The sequence below is a fragment of the Buteo buteo genome, unplaced genomic scaffold, assembly GCF_964188355.1.
Source record: "Buteo buteo unplaced genomic scaffold, bButBut1.hap1.1 HAP1_SCAFFOLD_353, whole genome shotgun sequence".
NCBI classification, from domain to species: Eukaryota; Metazoa; Chordata; class Aves; order Accipitriformes; family Accipitridae; genus Buteo; species Buteo buteo.
In genome coordinates, this window is record NW_027439517.1 from 9,970 (window position 1) to 32,087 (window position 22,118).

The window sequence follows — 22,118 nt, forward strand, 5'->3', positions numbered from 1 at the left end:
TGCAAGATGAGTTAAGGTGCAAGCTGCGGTGTAGTAGCTATTGACTTTAAAGTTCATCTTACTTAGCTTACTTCTCAAGTAACTTCCATACCGGCTCAGATGTCCCTTAGAAGCATACAACCTCCAGTGTGCTCTTTCTGCTTCTTATTATGGGGAAATTAAAGGGTAGTGTCGCAGTCAGCCAAAGATTGTGATGGACTTGTGAAGAAAGCAATTTTTAAAGCTTCACCCATCCATGGTTGTAATGGTCTGTGCACAGAAACATAAATGCTGCTTAAGATGACACTAAGCTTCACCTGTATGCTCAGCTTTCTGAAAACAACTTTTTTTCAGTAGCAAAAGTGAGCTGCTGAGAACAAAATCTGAACTTTCCGCGGTGTTGTCTTCTCACAGCTGTGTATTGGGACACTCCAACGGGAGGCATTAGACTTGCGCTAAAGAATAGTCCTGGTCTTTTGATACTGTTCCGTTTCCTCTGTTAGACAGTAGGAGAGTGGTTATTTCTGGCACATAAAAAACTTTGTTCACACTTCCTTTGTACTACAAGTAAGACAGCAAAAGAGAGAACCTGAAAACGAAAAGGTCCCTTAGTAGGGGAGCTTTCCAGGATGTCTGTTTGGAACTCCTCGAATCATTCACTATGATCTAACAAACATCTTTCACCTGACTCGGACGTTTCTTTCATGTGCGTTTCAAGTCATAATCATGCCTTTGTGTGTTTGTCACTTTCTTTGCCTCGTGGGAGCTTTTTTCTGTTTGGTTTGACTGGAGGAGATCTGTTACACTGAGAGGCTGGAATTAGTGTTTGACTCTCCAAATCCTTGCTACCTTTTGTTCCAGAGGAAAATGGGATTCTGACTGCTTGATGATTGATGGAATGGTTTCCCAGTTAGGAGACCAAGTTGAGAAGTTGTGGCGGAGAGATGAAGGAGGAACTGGGAAATACCCACCTGCTAGTTTACACGTGAGTGTTACGTTCCCTGAAAACAGCAACGAACCCCCCAAAGCCCCACCCAAAAGCCCATGATTCATGAAAGACAGGAGTTTTTAAAAAACTTTTGATTTTTCATTTTCAGGCACTGCTGGATCTCTATTTGCTAGAAGGCATTGAAGAAAGCTACAAACATGCAATTGTATCCCTTCTCGTTATTTTTACTACACCTTCAGCATATGCACATAAATGTTCTTAAATGTTTGTCACCTGCGCCTTTAATAATGTTTTTGAATTTATGCTTCCAACACAGTGCAAGTGAAAACATTTAGTTTAGAATGAAGGCGTGGACAGGAGCATTGTTTTATTTCTTTGTACCGTGGATTCTTTATGATTTTTTTTTTAATGTTTTGTTGCAAAGTCTTTTCTGACATGCGAAAACAGGTTTACTGAGAAATGTTAAAGATAAAAATCTCCCTTGGTTTTTCTCAAAACTTAGCACAGTGTTTAATTTTTTAAAGCACCCGTACCTGTAGCAAATGGCTGCTTACTAGGATGATGCAGTAATACGTGCTGCTTGAGAGCAGAAGGATTTCTAACCGGTACCTGATTTTTGCCCAATTCATCCGTCTTCCAGCCCAGATAGCAGTGCTTGCTTTTGTTCTGTTAGAAGTGCAGGCACACCGAATAAGAAAGGGAGAGAAGAGAAAAGTCATCGGGCAGAAACTTAATTTTTAAGCTGCTGAAATATACAGAATTACTTTTTGTTGTTTGCTGCCTAACCCGAGAGGGGAGCCTAGAGAGCAAGGGGTTTAAAAACGGTTGTACCCCAGAGCTGTCTTATTAGAATATGTCCCTAAAAACGGATGTCAGAAAGAGAAAATGACACTACCGATGAGTGATCCGCATACTGTTTTAAATCCAGTGTCAATCATTCAGTGCTACGTTGTCTTGTAAGGACACCTTAATTTACATTGTTCTATATACTCTGGAAATGAGGAAAAAACCAACGGTAGAATTTGTTTGCTTTAATAATTAAGCATTGGATGTTCAGGTGTTTTGAATGTCCAACTGGTAGCTCCAGTGACTAAAGAGGGAGCCTGAGTTTGTAACAACGGAAGTATTTAAGTATCTAAAGTTAACCTTTCTGAATGCCTTACAGAAATCAAAGAGTATTTCTTTGTGGCTATTTATTCAGAATGCAGTTTTGTGGTTAGGACCTGACCGTCCTCAAGTTAGAATAGCTCAAAATGGCAAGACTAATACGGCAGTATTTTCTGCTTCCTACCACTTGTATATCCTGACTTCACTGTGTTTTTCGAAACGTGATGTGATAAGTGTTTGGTCTTCCAAATTGATTAGCCTTAACTAGATACTTGATGTCAGACAATTTACTTGCTGCTAGATATCACGCGTTCCTTTCCGAATAAAACAGAGACTTCAATCGACTCCTTCCCAACTGCCTTTGCTATCCCTTGGGGACTTGTTAAGCTTGTTGAAGGTTTTTGGCTTCTAGATCACAATGATTACGAAGTAAGTACGTTACAGTTCAGTTAGACATCCCTTACAGTCCAAAGCTGTAATCTGTAAAATGATTTTAAAAAATCGGTGCTTAGCTAATAACAGGTGCTACAACATTAGAAGCCCTTTTGTCATACTGCTTCGACATCTTTAGCAATAAGTTATAATCTGAAATTCTCTTTTAGCCACTTTGACAGGAAATGGATTAAAACAAAGAAGAAATCAACTTTAATCATGCTTGATACTTGAGTTTTCAAAGCCATCCATTTAGGTTGCTTCCAGCAGACCGATGGAGCGCTTTCTCAAAGACAGTGTTTTAGGTACTTTAAATATTAAAACTATGATCATAGCAGCAAGGTTTGAGGCAGAAGACTGCAGAAGTGACTGTTCAACCTAATTCATGTTCTTTCTGATGCTGAAGGTTGTTCTTTGCCTGTCACAAAGTTAATATATCTGTTTGTCTGGGAGAATAGCTTATTATTTAGTAATGTATTTATAGAAAGTGGTGTTTGTACACAGAGATTTGGTTACTCTGGAAAAGTGTGAATTACTCCTTTTAAAACACTCGCTTTGTTCTGTATGGCTAACTGGATTATTTTTTTTGCAAATACTTGAGAATTTTTATCTACAGTAGTTAGTCATCTAAGTTTATTTGACACACGTCCACCCTTACTTAAGATACTTTTGAATGTTCTTGTGGCGTGCGTGCACGTGCATATGATAATACACCTGACCTCTAACCTCTACAGAATTCACTGGCCCTGCTCTTTCATCCAGCCACAATCAAAACTGTGTCATGGCAGCACAGGAGAATTATTCAATCCCTGATGTGCCAAGGAGAGCGTAGGCGAGCCCTCAGATACATACAGATGATGAAGCCAGCAATGTCAAGCAGCAGTGAAGTGCGGCTTTTCCTCACGGTGTTGTTGTCCAATAGGTAAAGAAACCTATCCCACCGTTTTGGCATTCCAATATTGTGAAAGGTGGAGAACAACTAATGCGAATCACCATGCCCTAAATTCCCTTTAAACTCTGAATACAGTCGTTTGGGGGCATCTTTTTGGTGATACTATTAATATTCCTTTACATCTCAAAAAATTGAATTACAGGTGCGTGGTGGAGGCTTGGGGTCTGTTGCAGCAACATGCCACCAGGTTAAACATCGAAGAGCTGTTAAAACACGTGTATGAAATCTGTCAGGAGATGGGACTAATGGAAGACTTACTGAAGCTACCTTTCACAGGCACTGAACAAGTAAGTGTGGACACGAAAAAAATCTTAATGGTCTCTTTGAAAAGAGAAGAGGCAGAATCATAACAGATTTTTGAAATGTGTTATTTCTCATAGGAGTGTTTGGAGAAGATTTTACAGAGCGATGCTGCTGTCCGGAATCTTAGATTTCCTTTAGACCACCATGTGCAGCGTGCCAACTATATCCCAGCGCTGCAGTCGAATCGTTCAATGAACGTTAATCTTACGGTAAGCGTGAAAGTTCTGTCAAGTGTGCAGGTTTCTGTTAGGTGTTACTAACCATTTTTGGTAGTAAATAAAATAAAAATCAACGCTTTGGTTTTTATACCATTCTTTGAAATACTAGGAATAAGTTTCTACACTTTCCGTTCCAGCTGAACCTAAAAGTTGAACAAAATATTTCACTACTCCAAAGCTACTGCGTGAAGTTATAAACTAAGTGTTGCAGACCATTGTTGACTCCACTTAAAATAGTTTGTTTGCATCTAAGGAATAATGGTTTAGATTGCCGAACGCTGTTTGTGTCACTCCTTTCTGTGGCATGAAGAGTATGTTGTATGTCACCTCTTGAATCTTGCACACAACTTTATTTTTCTAGCTGAGAGCAGTCTGGATGCCAAGCACAGGTAAAATCTGTGTGCTGGTTTGGTTTTCTTTTTATTTCCTCCAGTTATAGCATGAGCTCTGCGACTCCACAACTTCTGTTTTACCCCTTTGATGACAGAAATTCTTATCTAACTTCTGTTTCTCAAAACAGCCAGATTAAATTTTGCATTTTGCGAACTTCTGTTATGAATCTGTGATACATTTTCTGTGTTCCGGAACCATAGTTTTCCAGTGGATCGCACTTATAAGGTGGTCTTGGAAGGTTTAGGTCCTGCATTTGAAAACTTTCATTTGGCCAGAAGGTGTGTGTAGGTAGCCTTTTCTTACTTGTTTTAATATTCACATCATTGCGTCCACTGTAATTTGCAGTTGCCCTGAATATTCAGTCATCTCGGACATTGGTGTTTCAGGAAAAACAAGGGAAAGCCTGCTATTTCGTAAGCCATTTGAAAATTGCAGGTGAGAACAAGTGTATCGGAGTGAGGTTCTGCCGAGTGCCAGAATTGTTTCAACTTGAAGTTGTAGGTTCTGTTCTTATCCTAGTCTGCCTTGCCCTTTGCTGAAATTACCAGGTGAAATTGGTGTGTGCCAAGGAGTAGAACTTGCTGCTCCTCTGTGCAGTGGCGGTATTATACAGTATCTGTGGAGGAAATGTATTCACTAATTAGAAATAGCAGAGATAGTTGTGTGCAATGAACTTCTTGTAATCAGTTACCTTCTTGCTTTATGCTTTTTGTTCATCAGAATGATCGTGAGCCTGGCTTGAGAGAGAGAGCAGTTGCCAGGAATTCTACATTGCACCAATGTGGCAAGATCCTTCCTAGAGTTCAAAGGAAGCTGGCCAGAGAGAGAGCCAAGCCTTACCACTTGCCTTCATCGGTCTCAAGAGAAGGTAATTCTTTAGAGGAGGGAAATACAATGGACAACTGACCACGACTTTGATCACACAAGGCTGATATGTTTTCCCCTCTTGCTTTACAGGCGCAAGACAAAAGCCGTTATCAACAGTAACAAAACAAGCAAATGCAGGAAATGTGCGTACAAGAGCAACGTTCATCAGTAATGTATTGTCCAAAATTGGAGAAGTAGGGGTAGGAAATGAGCAGGAAACCAGTTGCTCATGCCGTGAGAGGTAAGCAGCCTTTTAACAAAGTTTAGTCTTGAGCTGCGTGTTTGGAGAGAGGGAGAGAGAGAGAAATCCACTTGAATTATGTTAGTGTTTTGGAGGGAAGGGGCACCTGAATAAAGCTTTCTTTGGCTTTTTTTGCACCTACAAGATATAACATTTAAGAATCGATTCATCTTAAGTAATACTTGGAGCGAGAGTTCTTCTGCTATGATAGTCTCATTTATGCGAATACATCTATTTACATTACAGTAAAAGTGTTTACAGAATTTAAGGTAGCTGAAACGAAACCCATGATTGCCAACAAGCTATTGGTGTACAGGTTTTGGTAGACTTGATTGTGTGATCAAATAGCAATCTTTTACCACTTTGTGCCCAGCTTCTGCTTCGTTTCTGCCTTTTTCTTTTTTTTTTCACTCAAAACCAGGCAGAATTATAAAGAGCAAAAAAGAAGCTAGCAGTTGTCAGATGATTTTCCTAGAGGTAGTATATTCAAGGTGAAACTTGAATTCTGGTACGTTTGGACTTGAGGGGAGTGCAAGTCAGTTACATTTTCCTTTTAATTCTAGGCCTAGAGCTACAGAACCACCAGTCATAACACGTCCTCTCCCTGATGCAGAGTTGCCCGACGCATTTGTTGGGACAGCCGTTAACAAAATTTAGCTTTGTACCTGTTAAAGAAAAGGTCGGCTTGGGGACACAACTAAGTGGAGAATTTGAAGTGGCCCCAGCATTGAAATGCAGAGGAATTTTCTTCTGACATGAGAATTACATCACTGGTGCAACGTAAAATTGCATTACTCTTGCCTCAGATGGCAGGGATTTAGGAAATTAAGTGTGACATGTCACGAAATCATGAAAAAACAAGAGAAGGCCTGTAACTTGTTCATGGGCCTGATCCATCAGCCCAGCAGTGCGGGTTCACCTGTATTTCTTGTTCATTGAATGTTTTTGTTATGTATCATCTCAGATGTCTTGAGTGCAGCTCAAGATTTTATTTCATGTATTTATTTATGTTCATATTTTCAATTGTGTATCTTCACAGATTGCCGGATTTGGTGGTTCGTCCTGTTCCTTCAAGTTCTGCAGCACAGGGTGGTAGCTGGCAGTCACCATGCAGCGCTTCTACTTCATTCATGGCATCCAGCCCATTGAAATCAAATATGCTTGGTTCCATCTCACAAAAGAATTTTTCAAGAGCATCGGAGCTGAATTTACTGGAGACACCTCTTGTGGTTAAGGTTTGTGTTTTAGAAAACAGGATCAACCAACCGAAGCAAAAGCCTGTAAGCTTTGTTTAACATGAAACCACCGAAGTATTTAACACAAACCCTGTTGGATTCAGACTGTGGAATATTTTCCGCATGCGTGTGGTTATTGGACGTAGAATCCTTTTGGAAGCAGGACGTTGGGAACAGTCTTGAAGAGGGAAAGTTTAGTTCTAAGTTAACTGCCGTACGCACATTGTCCCATAGCTTTGTGAAATACTTTGTTCCATGCAATAAAAACGAGTGTAAGTTAAAAATTGGACTTCTGAGTACACATAGATCCTTAGAGATGCAATTTGTAGCTTAACCATCTCATTGTCTAAGTGCTCGATAGCTCTGTGGAGTTTGACTTGCATACCGACAAGCAAGAATGTATATGCTTCAGTTTCTTAATCCACTTAAGGGAATGACAACGTAAGTGATGCCAGTTAAGCGATGTCAGTCTCTGTCAAATTCAGTGATGGCTTTTTGCAGGGATTCTACGTATTGATGCTTGTGACAAGAAGATGCCATATCCTTGTTTCTTCAGGAAGTTAATTTGAACGCTAACATTTTATGTTGCATTAATTAAAAAAAAAAAAAGAAGAAAGAAGCCAGTAGATTCATAAGAAACATAAAATGCATGGTTTTTATACCATTAAGTTTTTTGTCCCTTTGGAAAAAACAGCAGTGCAGAGGCTAAACTTTGTCCTCTCTGCTGGTACAAACTCGGTTTAATTTGAACTAATACTTTAGTTGTGTGCAGTGAACTTCTTGTAATCAGTTACCTTCTTGCTTTATGCTTTTTGTTCATCAGAATGATCGTGAGCCTGGCTTGAGAGAGAGAGCAGTTGCCAGGAATTCTACATTGCACCAATGTGGCAAGATCCTTCCTAGAGTTCAAAGGAAGCTGGCCAGAGAGAGAGCCAAGCCTTACCACTTGCCTTCATCGGTCTCAAGAGAAGGTAATTCTTTAGAGGAGGGAAATACAATGGACAACTGACCACGACTTTGATCACACAAGGCTGATATGTTTTCCCCTCTTGCTTTACAGGCGCAAGACAAAAGCCGTTATCAACAGTAACAAAACAAGCAAATGCAGGAAATGTGCGTACAAGAGCAACGTTCATCAGTAATGTATTGTCCAAAATTGGAGAAGTAGGGGTAGGAAATGAGCAGGAAACCAGTTGCTCATGCCGTGAGAGGTAAGCAGCCTTTTAACAAAGTTTAGTCTTGAGCTGCGTGTTTGGAGAGAGGGAGAGAGAGAGAAATCCACTTGAATTATGTTAGTGTTTTGGAGGGAAGGGGCACCTGAATAAAGCTTTCTTTGGCTTTTTTTGCACCTACAAGATATAACATTTAAGAATCGATTCATCTTAAGTAATACTTGGAGCGAGAGTTCTTCTGCTATGATAGTCTCATTTATGCGAATACATCTATTTACATTACAGTAAAAGTGTTTACAGAATTTAAGGTAGCTGAAACGAAACCCATGATTGCCAACAAGCTATTGGTGTACAGGTTTTGGTAGACTTGATTGTGTGATCAAATAGCAATCTTTTACCACTTTGTGCCCAGCTTCTGCTTCGTTTCTGCCTTTTTCTTTTTTTTTTCACTCAAAACCAGGCAGAATTATAAAGAGCAAAAAAGAAGCTAGCAGTTGTCAGATGATTTTCCTAGAGGTAGTATATTCAAGGTGAAACTTGAATTCTGGTACGTTTGGACTTGAGGGGAGTGCAAGTCAGTTACATTTTCCTTTTAATTCTAGGCCTAGAGCTACAGAACCACCAGTCATAACACGTCCTCTCCCTGATGCAGAGTTGCCCGACGCATTTGTTGGGACACCCGTTAACAAAATTTAGCTTTGTACCTGTTAAAGAAAAGGTCGGCTTGGGGACACAACTAAGTGGAGAATTTGAAGTGGCCCCAGCATTGAAATGCAGAGGAATTTTCTTCTGACATGAGAATTACATCACTGGTGCAACGTAAAATTGCATTACTCTTGCCTCAGATGGCAGGGATTTAGGAAATTAAGTGTGACATGTCACGAAATCATGAAAAAACAAGAGAAGGCCTGTAACTTGTTCATGGGCCTGATCCATCAGCCCAGCAGTGCGGGTTCACCTGTATTTCTTGTTCATTGAATGTTTTTGTTATGTATCATCTCAGATGTCTTGAGTGCAGCTCAAGATTTTATTTCATGTATTTATTTATGTTCATATTTTCAATTGTGTATCTTCACAGATTGCCGGATTTGGTGGTTCGTCCTGTTCCTTCAAGTTCTGCAGCACAGGGTGGTAGCTGGCAGTCACCATGCAGCGCTTCTACTTCATTCATGGCATCCAGCCCACTGAAATCAAATATGCTTGGTTCCATCTCACAAAAGAATTTTTCAAGAGCATCGGAGCTGAATTTACTGGAGACACCTCTTGTGGTTAAGGTTTGTGTTTTAGAAAACAGGATCAACCAACCGAAGCAAAAGCCTGTAAGCTTTGTTTAACATGAAACCACCGAAGTATTTAACACAAACCCTGTTGGATTCAGACTGTGGAATATTTCCCGCATGCGTGTGGTTATTGGACGTAGAATCCTTTTGGATGCAGGACGTTGGGAACAGTCTTGAAGAGGGAAAGTTTAGTTCTAAGTTAACTGCCGTACGCACATTGTCCCATAGCTTTGTGAAATACTTTGTTCCATGCAATAAAAACGAGTGTAAGTTAAAAATTGGACTTCTGAGTACACATAGATCCTTAGAGATGCAATTTGTAGCTTAACCATCTCATTGTCTAAGTGCTCGATAGCTCTGTGGAGTTTGACTTGCATACCGACAAGCAAGAATGTATATGCTTCAGTTTCTTAATCCACTTAAGGGAATGACAACGTAAGTGATGCCAGTTAAGCGATGTCAGTCTCTGTCAAATTCAGTGATGGCTTTTTGCAGGGATTCTACGTATTGATGCTTGTGACAAGAAGATGCCATATCCTTGTTTCTTCAGGAAGTTAATTTGAACGCTAACATTTTATGTTGCATTAATTAAAAAAAAAAAGAAGAAAGAAGCCAGTAGATTCATAAGAAACATAAAATGCATGGTTTTTATACCATTAAGTTTTTTGTCCCTTTGGAAAAAACAGCAGTGCAGAGGCTAAACTTTGTCCTCTCTGCTGGTACAAACTCGGTTTAATTTGAACTAATACTTTAGTTGTGTGCAGTGAACTTCTTGTAATCAGTTACCTTCTTGCTTTATGCTTTTTGTTCATCAGAATGATCGTGAGCCTGGCTTGAGAGAGAGAGCAGTTGCCAGGAATTCTACATTGCACCAATGTGGCAAGATCCTTCCTAGAGTTCAAAGGAAGCTGGCCAGAGAGAGAGCCAAGCCTTACCACTTGCCTTCATCGGTCTCAAGAGAAGGTAATTCTTTAGAGGAGGGAAATACAATGGACAACTGACCACGACTTTGATCACACAAGGCTGATATTTTTTCCCCTCTTGCTTTACAGTCGCAAGACCAAAGCCGTTATCAACAGTAACAAAAGTTTTGGCCACAGCTGCTTCTGGTTTTCCTGTGTTTACTCCTCGGTCTATTCTCAGATCCAGCCTTCGCACTACACCCCTAGCAACTCCTTCTGCATCTCCAGGACGATCTCTACCTCCTCCTCTACGAGCAAAGGAGCGTAGAGTATCTTTCAGGGAAGAGAACTTGAATGCAAAATGGACTGTTGGGGTAAGCTGGCCTGTAGTTAGTGATCTTTATAGTTAAAGGCTTTACAGACTGTGATTTGATTTAGTTTTTTTCAAGTTTTCCAATACTCCTTATATTGAGAACTGGAATAGCAAATCAGAACGGCAGACTTGAATTTGGTCCAAAAAGGTTATGTTAGACCTTCTGTAACATCACCTGCCTGCAGGAACATATTCTTAACAAATACCAGCCACCTTGGTGGTTTTTACTCCAGCATCACTAGGCGCTGTGATTGTTCCAAATTGCATGTGTGCAGCTTCCCGCTATACCTTTTGAAATGGTGGTATGGCAGGAGGGTAAGGAATACAGATTGAGTCAGTTGTTTGGGTTCGTTAAGCTTTGTGAATGAAACACCTCTGAAAGCAACAAAAGTCATGAGCTGCATTTACTCTCAGTCTCTCTTTTTGCAAGGCCTGGGTTTCCTTAAGCTATGGTAAAAATAGACTGCCGATGAAGAGAGCTGTATGGCTGTCTCTTCTCTAGCCCTAAAGTTCTTGGTTTTGCTTCTTGCCTTGCACCAGCGATAGCATTTGTGTAGTTGTCAAATGAAGTCTGTCCACCTGGAAGTTGCCCCCTTCTGCTCCTCCTTTTGTTCTGTCAGGTGGCTTCCCTGATTCAGCTCGTCATGCAGTTGCCAAAATAATGTTCCAAAGCTAGTATCTACCTGGAGGAGCTTTCCGTACCTGTACTAACAAATTGTCTTAACCTGTTTTTATCGTACCTGTTATTGCCTGTTATAAAGAGCTAGTCAACTGTAAGAAGAGGCTCTCTCTCCTGTAGGAAGTTCTTAGTAATAGTGCAGTGTGGCCGGATTAATTTACTTGTTCCACGCCACAGGCATAGTGAACGCTAAAATATGTTAGTAGTGCATACAAGCTGAAAAGGCAAGCATAAAAAAAGAGAAATCTTGGAGTTATGATTTTAGGTATGCAAAGCTCCCTCTTCTTGAAAACACAGTAGTGAACCCAATGAACAGCCTTGAGATGACAGGGTAAGCAAGCACTTACAAAGCCCACTTCATCTTAATTCTCCAAGGCTGTGGAAACTCAATAAGCAGTCAACAGTGGGATTGGTTTTTACACTCTGCTTTAAAAGCTAAGATAGTGCTAGCATGAGAACTAATTTTGTAGCGCCTTGCTTAAGGCGACACTTGCAAAACTGACAAATATCGGTATATATTTGTTCTTTTTTTTTGTCTTGCTTTGACAAAAAGCATATGTGTGATCTTGATTGTGAACTTTCTTTTTAAAAAATAAAGGTAACGGAAGATAACAAAGCACCATCTGGAGTTTCATCTGAGCATCATCACGGAGTGGTGGAGGATGCTTGGTCGGAAAGTAGAGATAAACCAGCTCTGTTTCCTCTGAGCAATCCCGAGGAAGGTGGTGCTGAAGTGGAAGAGTCTGGAGACGGTTTGGAGAAAACGGATGTCAGCAAAGAAAACAGTAACTTCTCTGCCAGGTCAGACCAAGCTGCTTTGGAGTATCATGATGCAAAATCACCTGGCGATTTTGAAGATGAAGTCATCTTTATAGCTGCTAATCCAGCTAATTCTTCCGCTGAAGAAACTGCCGATTTTGAAGAACTGGAGAAGGAGGAAGACAGTGAAATAGTTGAAGAGAAACCCTTCCCGATGGGACAACCAGATTCATCAGAACTGAGAAAAGCAGCTGGTGTGTTTCCTGCTATGATAACCTAAGCTTCTGCATTTTTCAAATGTCTTCAAAAGGCTAAATTACTGACGGGTGCAACAGTCCATGATGAGCATTCACAAATGTCCGAGGCACTTCCTTGTCCTAGGCTTTTAAAATTGCCACTGTGTTTTGAGCCCTTTTTTAGGTCTCGTGGACATTCTGCATGTATACTGCTTTTGGCTGGCATTTCTTGTGTGTAATTGCAGCGGAGAGGCAGCAGCGACTTGTGGGAGTTTTGAGAGGGGTACAAGCTGAAAACTTAGGCTTCTGGTTCTGTTTTAGGGGGACTTCTGTAGGCTGCAGGTTCTTTTACAGCACGTTTAGCCTATGGCGTGCTTTGACTAGATAGGTAATTTTTTGTTGTTTTGTTTTTTTACCCCCCTCGTTAGTGCTCAGTTAAGTAGTTTTCTTTGGGAAGTGAGTCTGCTTGTGTATCTGCTTCTCATTACAGCCATGTTTGCTCCTTTTGCTGGCTCAACAGCTTCTGCAGCCTTTTCCAAACCTATTTCAGCTGGTCTTTGGTAATTCAGCTCAATTCAACTCATTCAAGCCAGTGCAGCTGCTGAGGATGTGTTCATATGAGCAGGTCTGCTGGCAGATTAGAAGAGATGTAGCTCACTAGGTGGTGAGCAGTGATGAAGAGCTGGGAATGACAGTGGTGCAGGAACAGGGAGAAGATGTGTAAACACAGCTACAGTCAGGATTGGACAAACAGAGCTCAGTCCGCTCAGCTCCTTAGAACAAAAGTTTGCTATTCCTGGGAGAGGTATGCAAGTGTCGGAGTTCTGCGTCCGAGGTCTCGAAACAGTTTGTAGCGGGGAGCGTGTACTCCGGTATCAGTGCATCATATGCAGCCTGATTCAGTCCTAAGCCTGAGATGATTCCGGAGGATCCTGGAGAGTCACTGCTGCTCCTGAAGCTCCTCAGCTCCTTTTCTTTTTCAATAAGAGCAGTGCCCAGACAGGGACTCCGTGTACATGGGTAAAAGGGGTTCTCCAGGTCTGAGTGTTTCTAGTAAGATAGGTCAAAACATTTGCCTGTCTGCTTTTAGCTGCCCTGTGTTTGGACAAGAAATCAAGGGTGCTTTTCCTTAAAAACAATGATAAGGTCCTAATCATTAAAGAATAACCTTATGAAGAAAGTTTGTCATTGCCGGACTATGGTACAAACAGTTCTGTACAATTTCGGTACTCTGGAAGCGTTAGGGGGCAGTCAGTATAGCTCTTGTTTGGGCTGAGCTAGCAAAATTATCCCAGTCCTGCGTACTGTCTGCAAAGGTAATTGTTGGATCTGGAGGAAGCAGATGGCAGAAACAAAGAAGAAAAGGAGGAGGGTGTTTCTAGAATTTGGCCTGTTGAGAGAAAAACAGGCTAGCAAGCAGTTGGGTTTCAACACCACCAGTCAACCGCTAGAGAAAAGAACAGGAGACGACCTTAGATGCATTCTTGTAGAAGAGGGGAAACGAAATCAGGAAAGGAAAGAAGCATTGCTGGGATGAGTTAAATATCCAAAGAGAAATAAGAAAAACTTCTGACCCAATTTTAAGAAGGAGGGATGTTTCCTGAGGTTTTTATGTATTAGGTCAGTAACATATCAAGTTGAGTTTGTAAACAGAATGTCAATGGCCATGTTGTTTTCTTGACGGAAACTATGCATCAGACTTCTGGTTTTACTGGACAGAAGAACTCAGACCTTCTGTGCAGTTGAAGTCTTGGTAGCGTTATTTTGTTAGATCACCATCCTAGGTGAAATGCGTTACGGCTCTCTTGAAAATCATATGAGCATTTTGAAAGAAATGATGTTAAGTGCAACAGGGAAGTCACCCATCTGTCTGTTTTTGTAGGATTTGTGGAAGAATCAAATGCTGACCGTCTTACCCTTCCTGAGGATGGTAAATGGTTGTTTAAAGCTGCTGAGGCTGCTACTTCTGGGACTGCAAGTGAAGGGTAAGTTTATGAAATATAGATACACCTTTAGGTTCACACAACATGTGACTGCTGGCTTTCCTGTGTTTGAAAACTATGATTTTTGAGCTGGTATTGGTTCTCTCCTGTGTTCTTAAATACAACAGGTTTCCTGTTCCTTTCTGTCTGTGGACAGAACTAATGTGGCATGAAGAGAAGTCAAATTGACGAGCTGTCAGTTTGAGCCTTTTTTTCTCAAATCATTGCAGACCCCAAAGTAGCGGGATAAGGATTTTGTTCAGCAGGCTATATGCACCTTTTTACAGTTTGAGGGGGTTACTAAGCAGGTACTGTGAAGAGAAGCCCTGCTTTTGTCTGAATGTTATGTCGGTGCAAATTACACCTGAGATTCCTGTAACTTTAGTGGGTTTATTGTGGGGCTTGACTACTTTCTGGCAGTAATTTATACACTTAGTTTCTATTTTCTGTGTGTGGTCAATTAGCACCTGTTTGTTTCTGGAAAGGGAAGCAGTTTTCTCACCAGGTACTTTAAAAGCTGCAACTGCTTAGTGAGAGACGTTAGCGATGAAATAACCCTTAATTTCAAGTGGTAACTTACAGTGGCACAAACTTTTGTTCAGTTGGTTCTAGACCTCGAGTATGGCAGTTGCACTCTTTCTACAGAAGACAAAGAATATATTATTCTTTAATACAACTCTGTTGTTATGTTATTATCCAGTGTGAGATAGCTGGGAAGAATGTTAAGTACTTGATTCGTTGCACAAGATGAGTCGGGAATTGAATGTCGATGTGTTGGTAAAGGAATTTCTCATTTTCCTTAGTTTTTTTCTGTTTGGAAACTGGAAGACTTTACAGTGAGAAAGTAATTTGTAAAGCTCTTCAAGGTTTGTTTTGAAGCTTTGTGATGGATTTCTCTCTTTCTGCTCATGCAGTGAAGCAAACCAGCAGGAGTCCAAAATGTCCTCTTCATCAGAAGAAAAAGCCATACCAGTTGCAACAAACCCACAGCTTTCTGAATCCCTGCAGGCAGAGGGTGAATGTACGTACAGTATGTGGGAGATGTTATGTGAGTTAAGGCAGCTGAAGGCCTCAAGTAAAACATGCAGTTTGCCATAGCGCTACAGGTGTCTCAGACTGAAGTAGTACTAGCATGTTACTGCTACCTTTCATTAAACTGTAGAGAGAAGAATACCCTCCTCAGAGAAAGTCCTTGTAGAAAATGCATAGCCAATGTTCCTGTTCTGGATAAAGGTACTGAGAAAACGGGTAGAATGTCAAATATTAGAAGGAGAGATCATTATGTATTTCGGTGTTGTACACCACTACTAATTTGTGTGCTATGGGATCTGCTGCTTGAGTTACTATTTTGAAAGATGATGCATCCCTCAGTACTCAGGCTGTGAAGAATAACTAGCTGCCGGGTAGATGGTTCTGGTTTCTAGCGTTTGGGGAAAGCCCGATGTATGTGGCAGGATGGAGAACTGTATTCTTGGCTCCTGCTCCCTCTGTTACTTCCTGTTGCTTAAACGCATCTCATTTATAGAGCAGTTAAGTTAAAATGATATAAATCTCTTCCAGCTGTGATACGTATCCTTGACAGCGAGGAAGTGGTCAGTACTCATTCAGAAAATTGCCTTGAGGGGAAGTGTGTGGATTTACCTGAAGAACGTAACCCAGAAGCAGCTGGAGATGAAGGAAACGTTCCTTTTCCACAGGAAGAAGTAACTGTTTCTAACAATCTTCCTAAAACTGAGGAAATTAATGTAAGTAAACTATTTTCCCATTTTCTACTAAAGAGAAAACACCTTGCAAATTGAGGACAGTCCTGTCTAACTGACGATTAGAAGGCACGCAAAACCGTCTCAGTTTCTTTAGCTGGGTAACACAAGTCCAAACCTCGTTGGGTAAGGGCAGATAGGTTTTTCTCCTACGCATTTGCTGTACCGATAACACAGAATAGAACCTGTCAAGACTTGGGCCTTTGAGAGCTGTAGGAGTGCCAAAACCCGCCTAAATATTTTTTAAAATCACCATGCCTTCATTTGGTTTGCTAGACTGTAAATGTTTCTTATTTGACTTAAAAAAAGAAATAGTTTTAATGTTAAAGACAATAAGAAAAGTTGGGGAGTGCAGCTTTTCAATACCGGAGGCCGTTTACCAAATGACAAAATGGCGTGGGAACCAAACTCATTTTCAGAATGATTTGGGTGCTTAGATCCTTTGCTATTTGTTCCTTATTAACATAAAGAGAATTCCCAGTAATGAGTTAATTTCAGTGTCAAGATATTTCCAGCTGCCTAAAACTCTTTTTGTGTGCGTGTGAAAATGCGGGGGTTTTAACATCTCAACTTTGTAAAGTATGAATTTTAAAAGGTTGTTCACAAGGGCTGAAAATCAGAGCCAGAGATTCCTCAGTTGTGGCAGGTTTTCCCCATTGTTCTCACTTCTGCTGGGGCCGATGAGTGATTTGGATTCATTGTGGATGTCCTCTAAGTACCACATAGAGTATGCTGTCGATTTCCTGTAGGGTTGTACTCACGGGAATTAGTAATAGTTAGAGTGAAATACAAACTGAAAGGTAGGCGTAGCACAAATAGATTGGTCTCAAGCAACAGAAGATGCTTTTCGGTGTCGCAGATTTCAGATGAAGTTGAATAGGCAGTCGCTTACGTCGCTCGTCTCGGCTTTGGGGTTTAGGACAACGCTCTAGAGAAGATGATTATAGACTTGGGAATACATAAATCACTCACTTATGGGAGTAAATGGAGAATTTGTGATGGGAAGAAGGGAGCCGGTACGTGAGACGGTCACAAAGCTGCTGCAGTCATTCCTGTAGCAGTAGAGTGAAGGTTTTCCTGCTTTCGTTATGAGTGGTTCTTACTGAGTTATACGTAAACGTGTCTTTTTGGCTTGTCTACCTTCACTGAATTTAGGACAAACTACTTACTACTTTCTTGGTCGTAGATTTGTAAGCATAAAAGGAAAGTTTATGCAGACTGAGAGGGTTGTCAAACATTGGCATGTGCTGCCCAGGGAAGTGGTTGAGTCACCATCCCTGGAGATATTCAAAAAGTGAGTGGACAGGGTACTTCAGGACATGGTTTAGTGGGCATGGTTAATGGTTGGACTCGATGATCTTGAAGGTCTTTTCCAACCTAAATGATTCTACGATTCTATGATTCTATGACTAGTATTTCTCGAATTTAGCTTTGAAGCGTGGCATGTTGCTAGATGCGTGTTGCGCAACTACATGCACTTGTTCTCAAATTTGCGCTAATACCTCGCTTGCAGTCTGTGCTCCCTGCCGTGCTGTTAATGGCCGGTGGGAACCGGGCTGGAGTTACCCTGTCGTTGCACTTTGTAACGCCGGCTTATGACAGGGTAGAATTGCTGGTGGTCGTGAAACTAGTCTGGTATTTGTACTCGGTATTGCCGTCACCTTCGTACTTCGGGAGCCATCCATCGGAAACTATCAGTAATTACAGCTTTTAGCTTTTTTCCTCGGCGAGCCCGCCTATGGGGGGCATCTCCGTCCTTCGGGTGCCATCGCCTGGAGACTGTTAATGATTCCACTTTTTACCTTTTCTCCTTGGGGAGCCAGCCTAGGGAGGAGAAATCTTCCCGCATCTTCCCCTTCTCTGCCAGGCTAATTCCAATAGTGTTTGAGGACTTTGAAAATTTGCATATCCTTGGGCTGCTGAAACCAGCATGGTCCTATGCGAGGTCTCCTGCATGTCGTTCAGGTCTTGTTTAGGGTTGAACAACTGTTTAAGAATACGATCAAAGATGATGCTTTAGCAACTTTTGGCAAGGCAGGAGGCAAGAAAATAAGCAGATTCTATGGAGACTCCCGCTGAGTGGCTTCCTCCTTCTGCCCTCTTTGGCTAGCCCTATAACTTAGAGGGTTGGGCAAAGGTCTTCACGCGTTGATTAAATTACCTTGGCCACCTGCGTCACTTGAAATACATAACAGAGACTACTTTTGCTCTCAGCATAAAAGCTTGAGTGTCTCATGTGGCTCTAGCAGGAGAGAATAATTGCTCAGTACGGGGAGCTACAAAGGCTGCGATGGAGGTATTTAGAATCTATGTGTTGTCTCCTGCAATCCAAGTGATTCCTTAAAGTGCGGTGTTGAGTTGTGCGATGTGATACCTGGCCAGTTTGACTAAGTGTTGCGGTGACACCTATGATGAGCGAAACTTTAAGCTTGGGGGACATCGTTGTACTTTGCCCCGTTAGATGCAGAGTCGGTCACTCTGTGTGGATTTGTAGTCAGTGCGGAAAGTACTGCAATGTGATGATTACTGCCAGCTGGGTGTACAGCTTGTATTGTAAAACTGCTCACTTTGTTCACGGGTGGTGGCAAATCGTTAGTCATGAACAGAAGTATCAGAAATGGAGCATGTGATTGCATACACGGGATACTCTGTTCTCTGTCCCTTAAACGCATAAACTTTTACCTGTAGTAGAGAGTACATGGTATGTTTCTAACTTTACATTTGGTGGTGATCGGAAAGGAAAAGCAGCATTTCAGTGTCCTCAGCTTCATCTAGCTCAGCCTGAAGTTAGTCTGTTTGGTAACTGATACTGCATTAAGAGACCTTTTTTAACTTTAGGTTCTTGAAGACGGTGCGGTTAAGGCACAAACCTCAGAAGAAGCACCTGAAACATCACCATGTAGTGAACTACATCCCTCAGGCAATCTTCAGTACAGCTATGATAGTACAGAGCAACAGTTTGCATGTCATTTGCCTGATAACAGAGATGGTGAATGTGATGCAGCTGAGGGAGATGGAGAGCTTTTTCTATCTCAGAGTAATTTTACTTTAGTCTTGGAAGGAGAAGAAGGTGAAGCAGAGATGGGAGACCCTACATTAGTAGATGCTTCTAAAGCAGCTGGCACAACAACAGAGGAAAAACCTGTCAACAGTTTAGGCAATACTGAAAACCAAGAACATGTTACCAACTCGGTGTCCACTGTAACTAGTGATCAGGCATCTCAAAATATTGCAGAGTCGCTCCCGTATGTGCCTGAACCCATTAAGGCAGCTACTGCTGAGAACTTACCGGATGCAATCAAAGACACAAGAAGTAAAGAATTTACATCTGAAGTTGCAGAACAATCTATTCATGAAACCATAGGTAAAAAGGTAACTGGATTCCAGAAGGCAAAAGCTCCCTTAAGAACTGTGCCGGAAGGAGTGGAAGACGAAACCAGCGTACGTCAAGTAGAGTACGGCATCGCTCCTGGAACACGTGCAAGGGGACAGCTGAGTAGAAGGCTAAGTACTCCATCGGCAGGCACTCAGCAGCTACTGAAGACAGGCAAACCAGGTCTGTTTGCACTGTCTCCTAGGAGAAGTAGCAGGCGAACAAAAGAAGCACCTGAGACTTCTAGTCTTCAAACGGAAGAAAATGCTCAAGAGGAGCAAACGCTTGTGATGCCTGTTACTCCTAGGAGAGGCAGGAAGCCTAAACCAAGTACTGCAGGAAAAGTAGAAAGCAGCCTTTCTGATGGACAAGCATTGTCCCTCCCTACACAGTCCGTAGCCGCTACTCCAAGAAGAAGATTAAGGAGAGCGAAGGAAGCTGCAGCTGAACTCTTGGGAGAGGCTAATGAGGAAACTTCTCTTGCTGAAGGTAGCGTTATCGCTTCTGCTACTTCCCAAAGGACTAGAGGAGGGAAAAGTTCAGCAGGAGGTCAAGAAACTGGCCAGACTGACACGGGTCATAAGATAAAAACGTCAGTCAGTCCCAGCAGAAGTGCAAGAAAACTGAAAAGCGTTAATTTACAATTTATGGAAAATATTGTCAAGGATCAAGAGGTGCAGCCTAGTGCCCAACTCCTTTTACCGGTGGCAACTCAAAGAGGCAGAAGAAGAAAGACGAGTTCATCAGAAGTTTCAGAAAATTCTGACCTTGATCTGTCTAAATCATCGCTTCCTCAAACAGAATTCAAACTTCCCGTCACTCCGAGGAGAAGTGCTAGGAAGCAGGCACAAAATCTCCTGGCAGACACAGAATCTCTCTCTGCTCAGGAAGACATGTGTGCAGGTGGGAAAGTGGGAATCCTCGATACTCCTAAGAGAAGAATAAGAGGAGTCCCACATGCTAAACTAGAAAAAACGGATGCTCCTGAGCAAAGAGCTGCCCAGCCAAACGAGGAATCAAGCACACCCAGGACTACAGTAGGAACAGGGCATCGGGGCAGAAAGAGACAGTCAGTATTGGAGGAGAGCACAGGGGAGAAGGCCTTCCCCCAAGGAGCTGGTGACAGTCCTTTGCTGCCTGAAGACAGAAACCCATCAGGACATGCTTTAACAGATCGTTTTACAAGAGCCAGATCCCGCAAAACTTCTATGCATCAGAAACTGTCTCTTGAGGAAAAAGAGTCCTTCCTTTTCTCTCCTCCTCTCACAAAGCTGACAAAGAAATGTAAAGGTAGGTGCACTATGTTTATATGCAAAATAGGGCATATTGCTGTTTTGTAAACCACAGAAAACAGCTTGTGAGGATGGCTTTAAGTATGGTAAGAGTATAACCATAGGAAATAAAAAATTGGGAAAGAGGCATTTCATCTTTTTTCTGAACTCTGTATGACTGCCTGGCTAGCTGTGGTGGAGACAGGAGAGGAGGCTGATCTGAGTACACTGAAATGAAATTTAAGCTTAATTTTTTGTCATGAGCTGAATGTCTATCTGTTTTGAAAACTGGAGGACATATCTTAATATGTGGTTGTCATCACTTCCCCCCAGTGGAGAAATAAAGGAGACATGCTTTCAAATTCTGTTAATGTTTTAACTTAACATGAGCTGCAACTTGCAACAAACTATACAGCTGTTTAGTTATAGGATTGTTTTTCATGGGCATATACTTTGTTAGTGAAGTCACTGCTCATGGGGTTCTTTGTATTGGAGTACATGATAAAAAAATATTTTTTGAGATGAGTAAGGACTGTCGATGCCTCTTGAGCATAGTATCTTTCATTATGTAAGGGCAGGTAAAATGGCTACACTGGCTTATTTTTGTTTCACTATATAATGTAAAAGAATGGATCTCAAGAGGCAGTTACTAGGCGAAGAATACCTGCACATTTTTTATAAACCCAATTGGACCTTTTATGTCAGGAATCTATTGTGCTTTTGATTATTAGCTGTAATTTAATGTCACCGTCGTTTATGTATAACGTACATGAATGTTAAGAATGCCTTGTCATTTTAGCTGGAAAAGAAGACCATCCTGTGCAGCTTAAGGATATAGACCCGGACTTGTCTTCTCAATTTGTCTTTTCACCCCCTCTGTTGAGGTCGAGGAGAAAAAATAAATCTAGGATTTCCCAAATTGTGAAAGAAGCAGTAAGTAAAAACTCTAGTTGTTTCATGTTCAGAAGAATAAGAGGAGTCCCACATGCTAAACCAGAAAAAACGGATGCTCCTGAGCAAAGAGCTGCCCAGCCAAACGAGGAATCAAGCACACCCAGGACTACAGCAGGAACAGGGCGTCGGGGCAGAAAGAGACGATTAGCACTGGAGGAGAGCACAGAGGAGGAGGCCTTCCCCCAAGGACCTGGTGGCAGTCCTATGATGCTTGAAGAGTGAAACCCATCAAAATGTGCTGCAATATTAAGATCTGTAATGGATCGTATTACAAGAACATGCCTAGTGTGTCAATAAAGCCGCAGATAACTCTCAGGGTTGTCAGTGCAATCCATTTATTTGCTGGAGTTTCATCGGTTCCCATGTAACTAATCCGAAATAGCCTAGGTGTTGATTTCTGGTGGGGATCTGGCCTGTTGAGAGAAAAGCTCTGCAGAACTCCTGGGCTCGCGCTAACAAGCAGCCCTGCAGCGAGCAAGCTCACAGGGCGCGGCACAAGCGCGGGGCAGTCTGCGGCACCTCCCCGACCCCGCGTGAGGGAAGGCCGCAGCGCGGCGGTGGCAGAGACGTGACCCCAGAGGGTCACCGTGGCCCGAATCCTGCTGTCCTCGCTGTGTGTGCCCCCGGCCAGGCGGAGGGGTGCTGGGTGACCGTGGTGCTGCTGCTGACGGGCGGCTGAACCACCTCAGAGCAGCCGGGCC

At 42.0% G+C, this 22,118-nt stretch overlaps 1 protein-coding gene across 1 annotated transcript; it reads left to right on the top strand.

The window, feature by feature from the left end:
• Nucleotides 1-877: 877 nt before the first annotated feature.
• LOC142028418 (protein ELYS-like) lies at nt 878-21,752 on the top strand. Its single transcript, XM_075022289.1, has 17 exons — nt 878-964; nt 1,077-1,133; nt 2,318-2,464; nt 3,202-3,389; nt 3,562-3,706; nt 3,800-3,931; nt 5,054-5,201; nt 5,291-5,441; nt 8,451-8,537; nt 8,903-9,126; nt 10,208-10,404; nt 11,681-12,095; nt 13,960-14,062; nt 14,974-15,080; nt 15,620-15,804; nt 18,658-20,482; nt 21,263-21,752. Exons 1-17 carry the CDS (start codon nt 878-880, stop codon nt 21,637-21,639), a joined length of 4,575 nt encoding a protein of 1,524 aa, XP_074878390.1. The 3' UTR covers nt 21,640-21,752.
• The last annotated feature ends 366 nt before the right edge of the window (nt 21,753-22,118 follow it).

Bases quoted from the DNA above. Each gene is read 5' to 3' on its own strand.
- LOC142028418 (XM_075022289.1), top strand. From the start codon at position 878: ATGGTTTCCCAGTTAGGAGACCAAGTTGAGAAGTTGTGGCGGAGAGAT. The intron at 5,442-8,450 runs GTAAGCAGCCTT...TTTTAATTCTAG, and splicing joins AGTTGCTCATGCCGTGAGAG to GCCTAGAGCTACAGAACCAC. The intron at 15,081-15,619 runs GTACGTACAGTA...AATCTCTTCCAG, and splicing joins CCTGCAGGCAGAGGGTGAAT to CTGTGATACGTATCCTTGAC.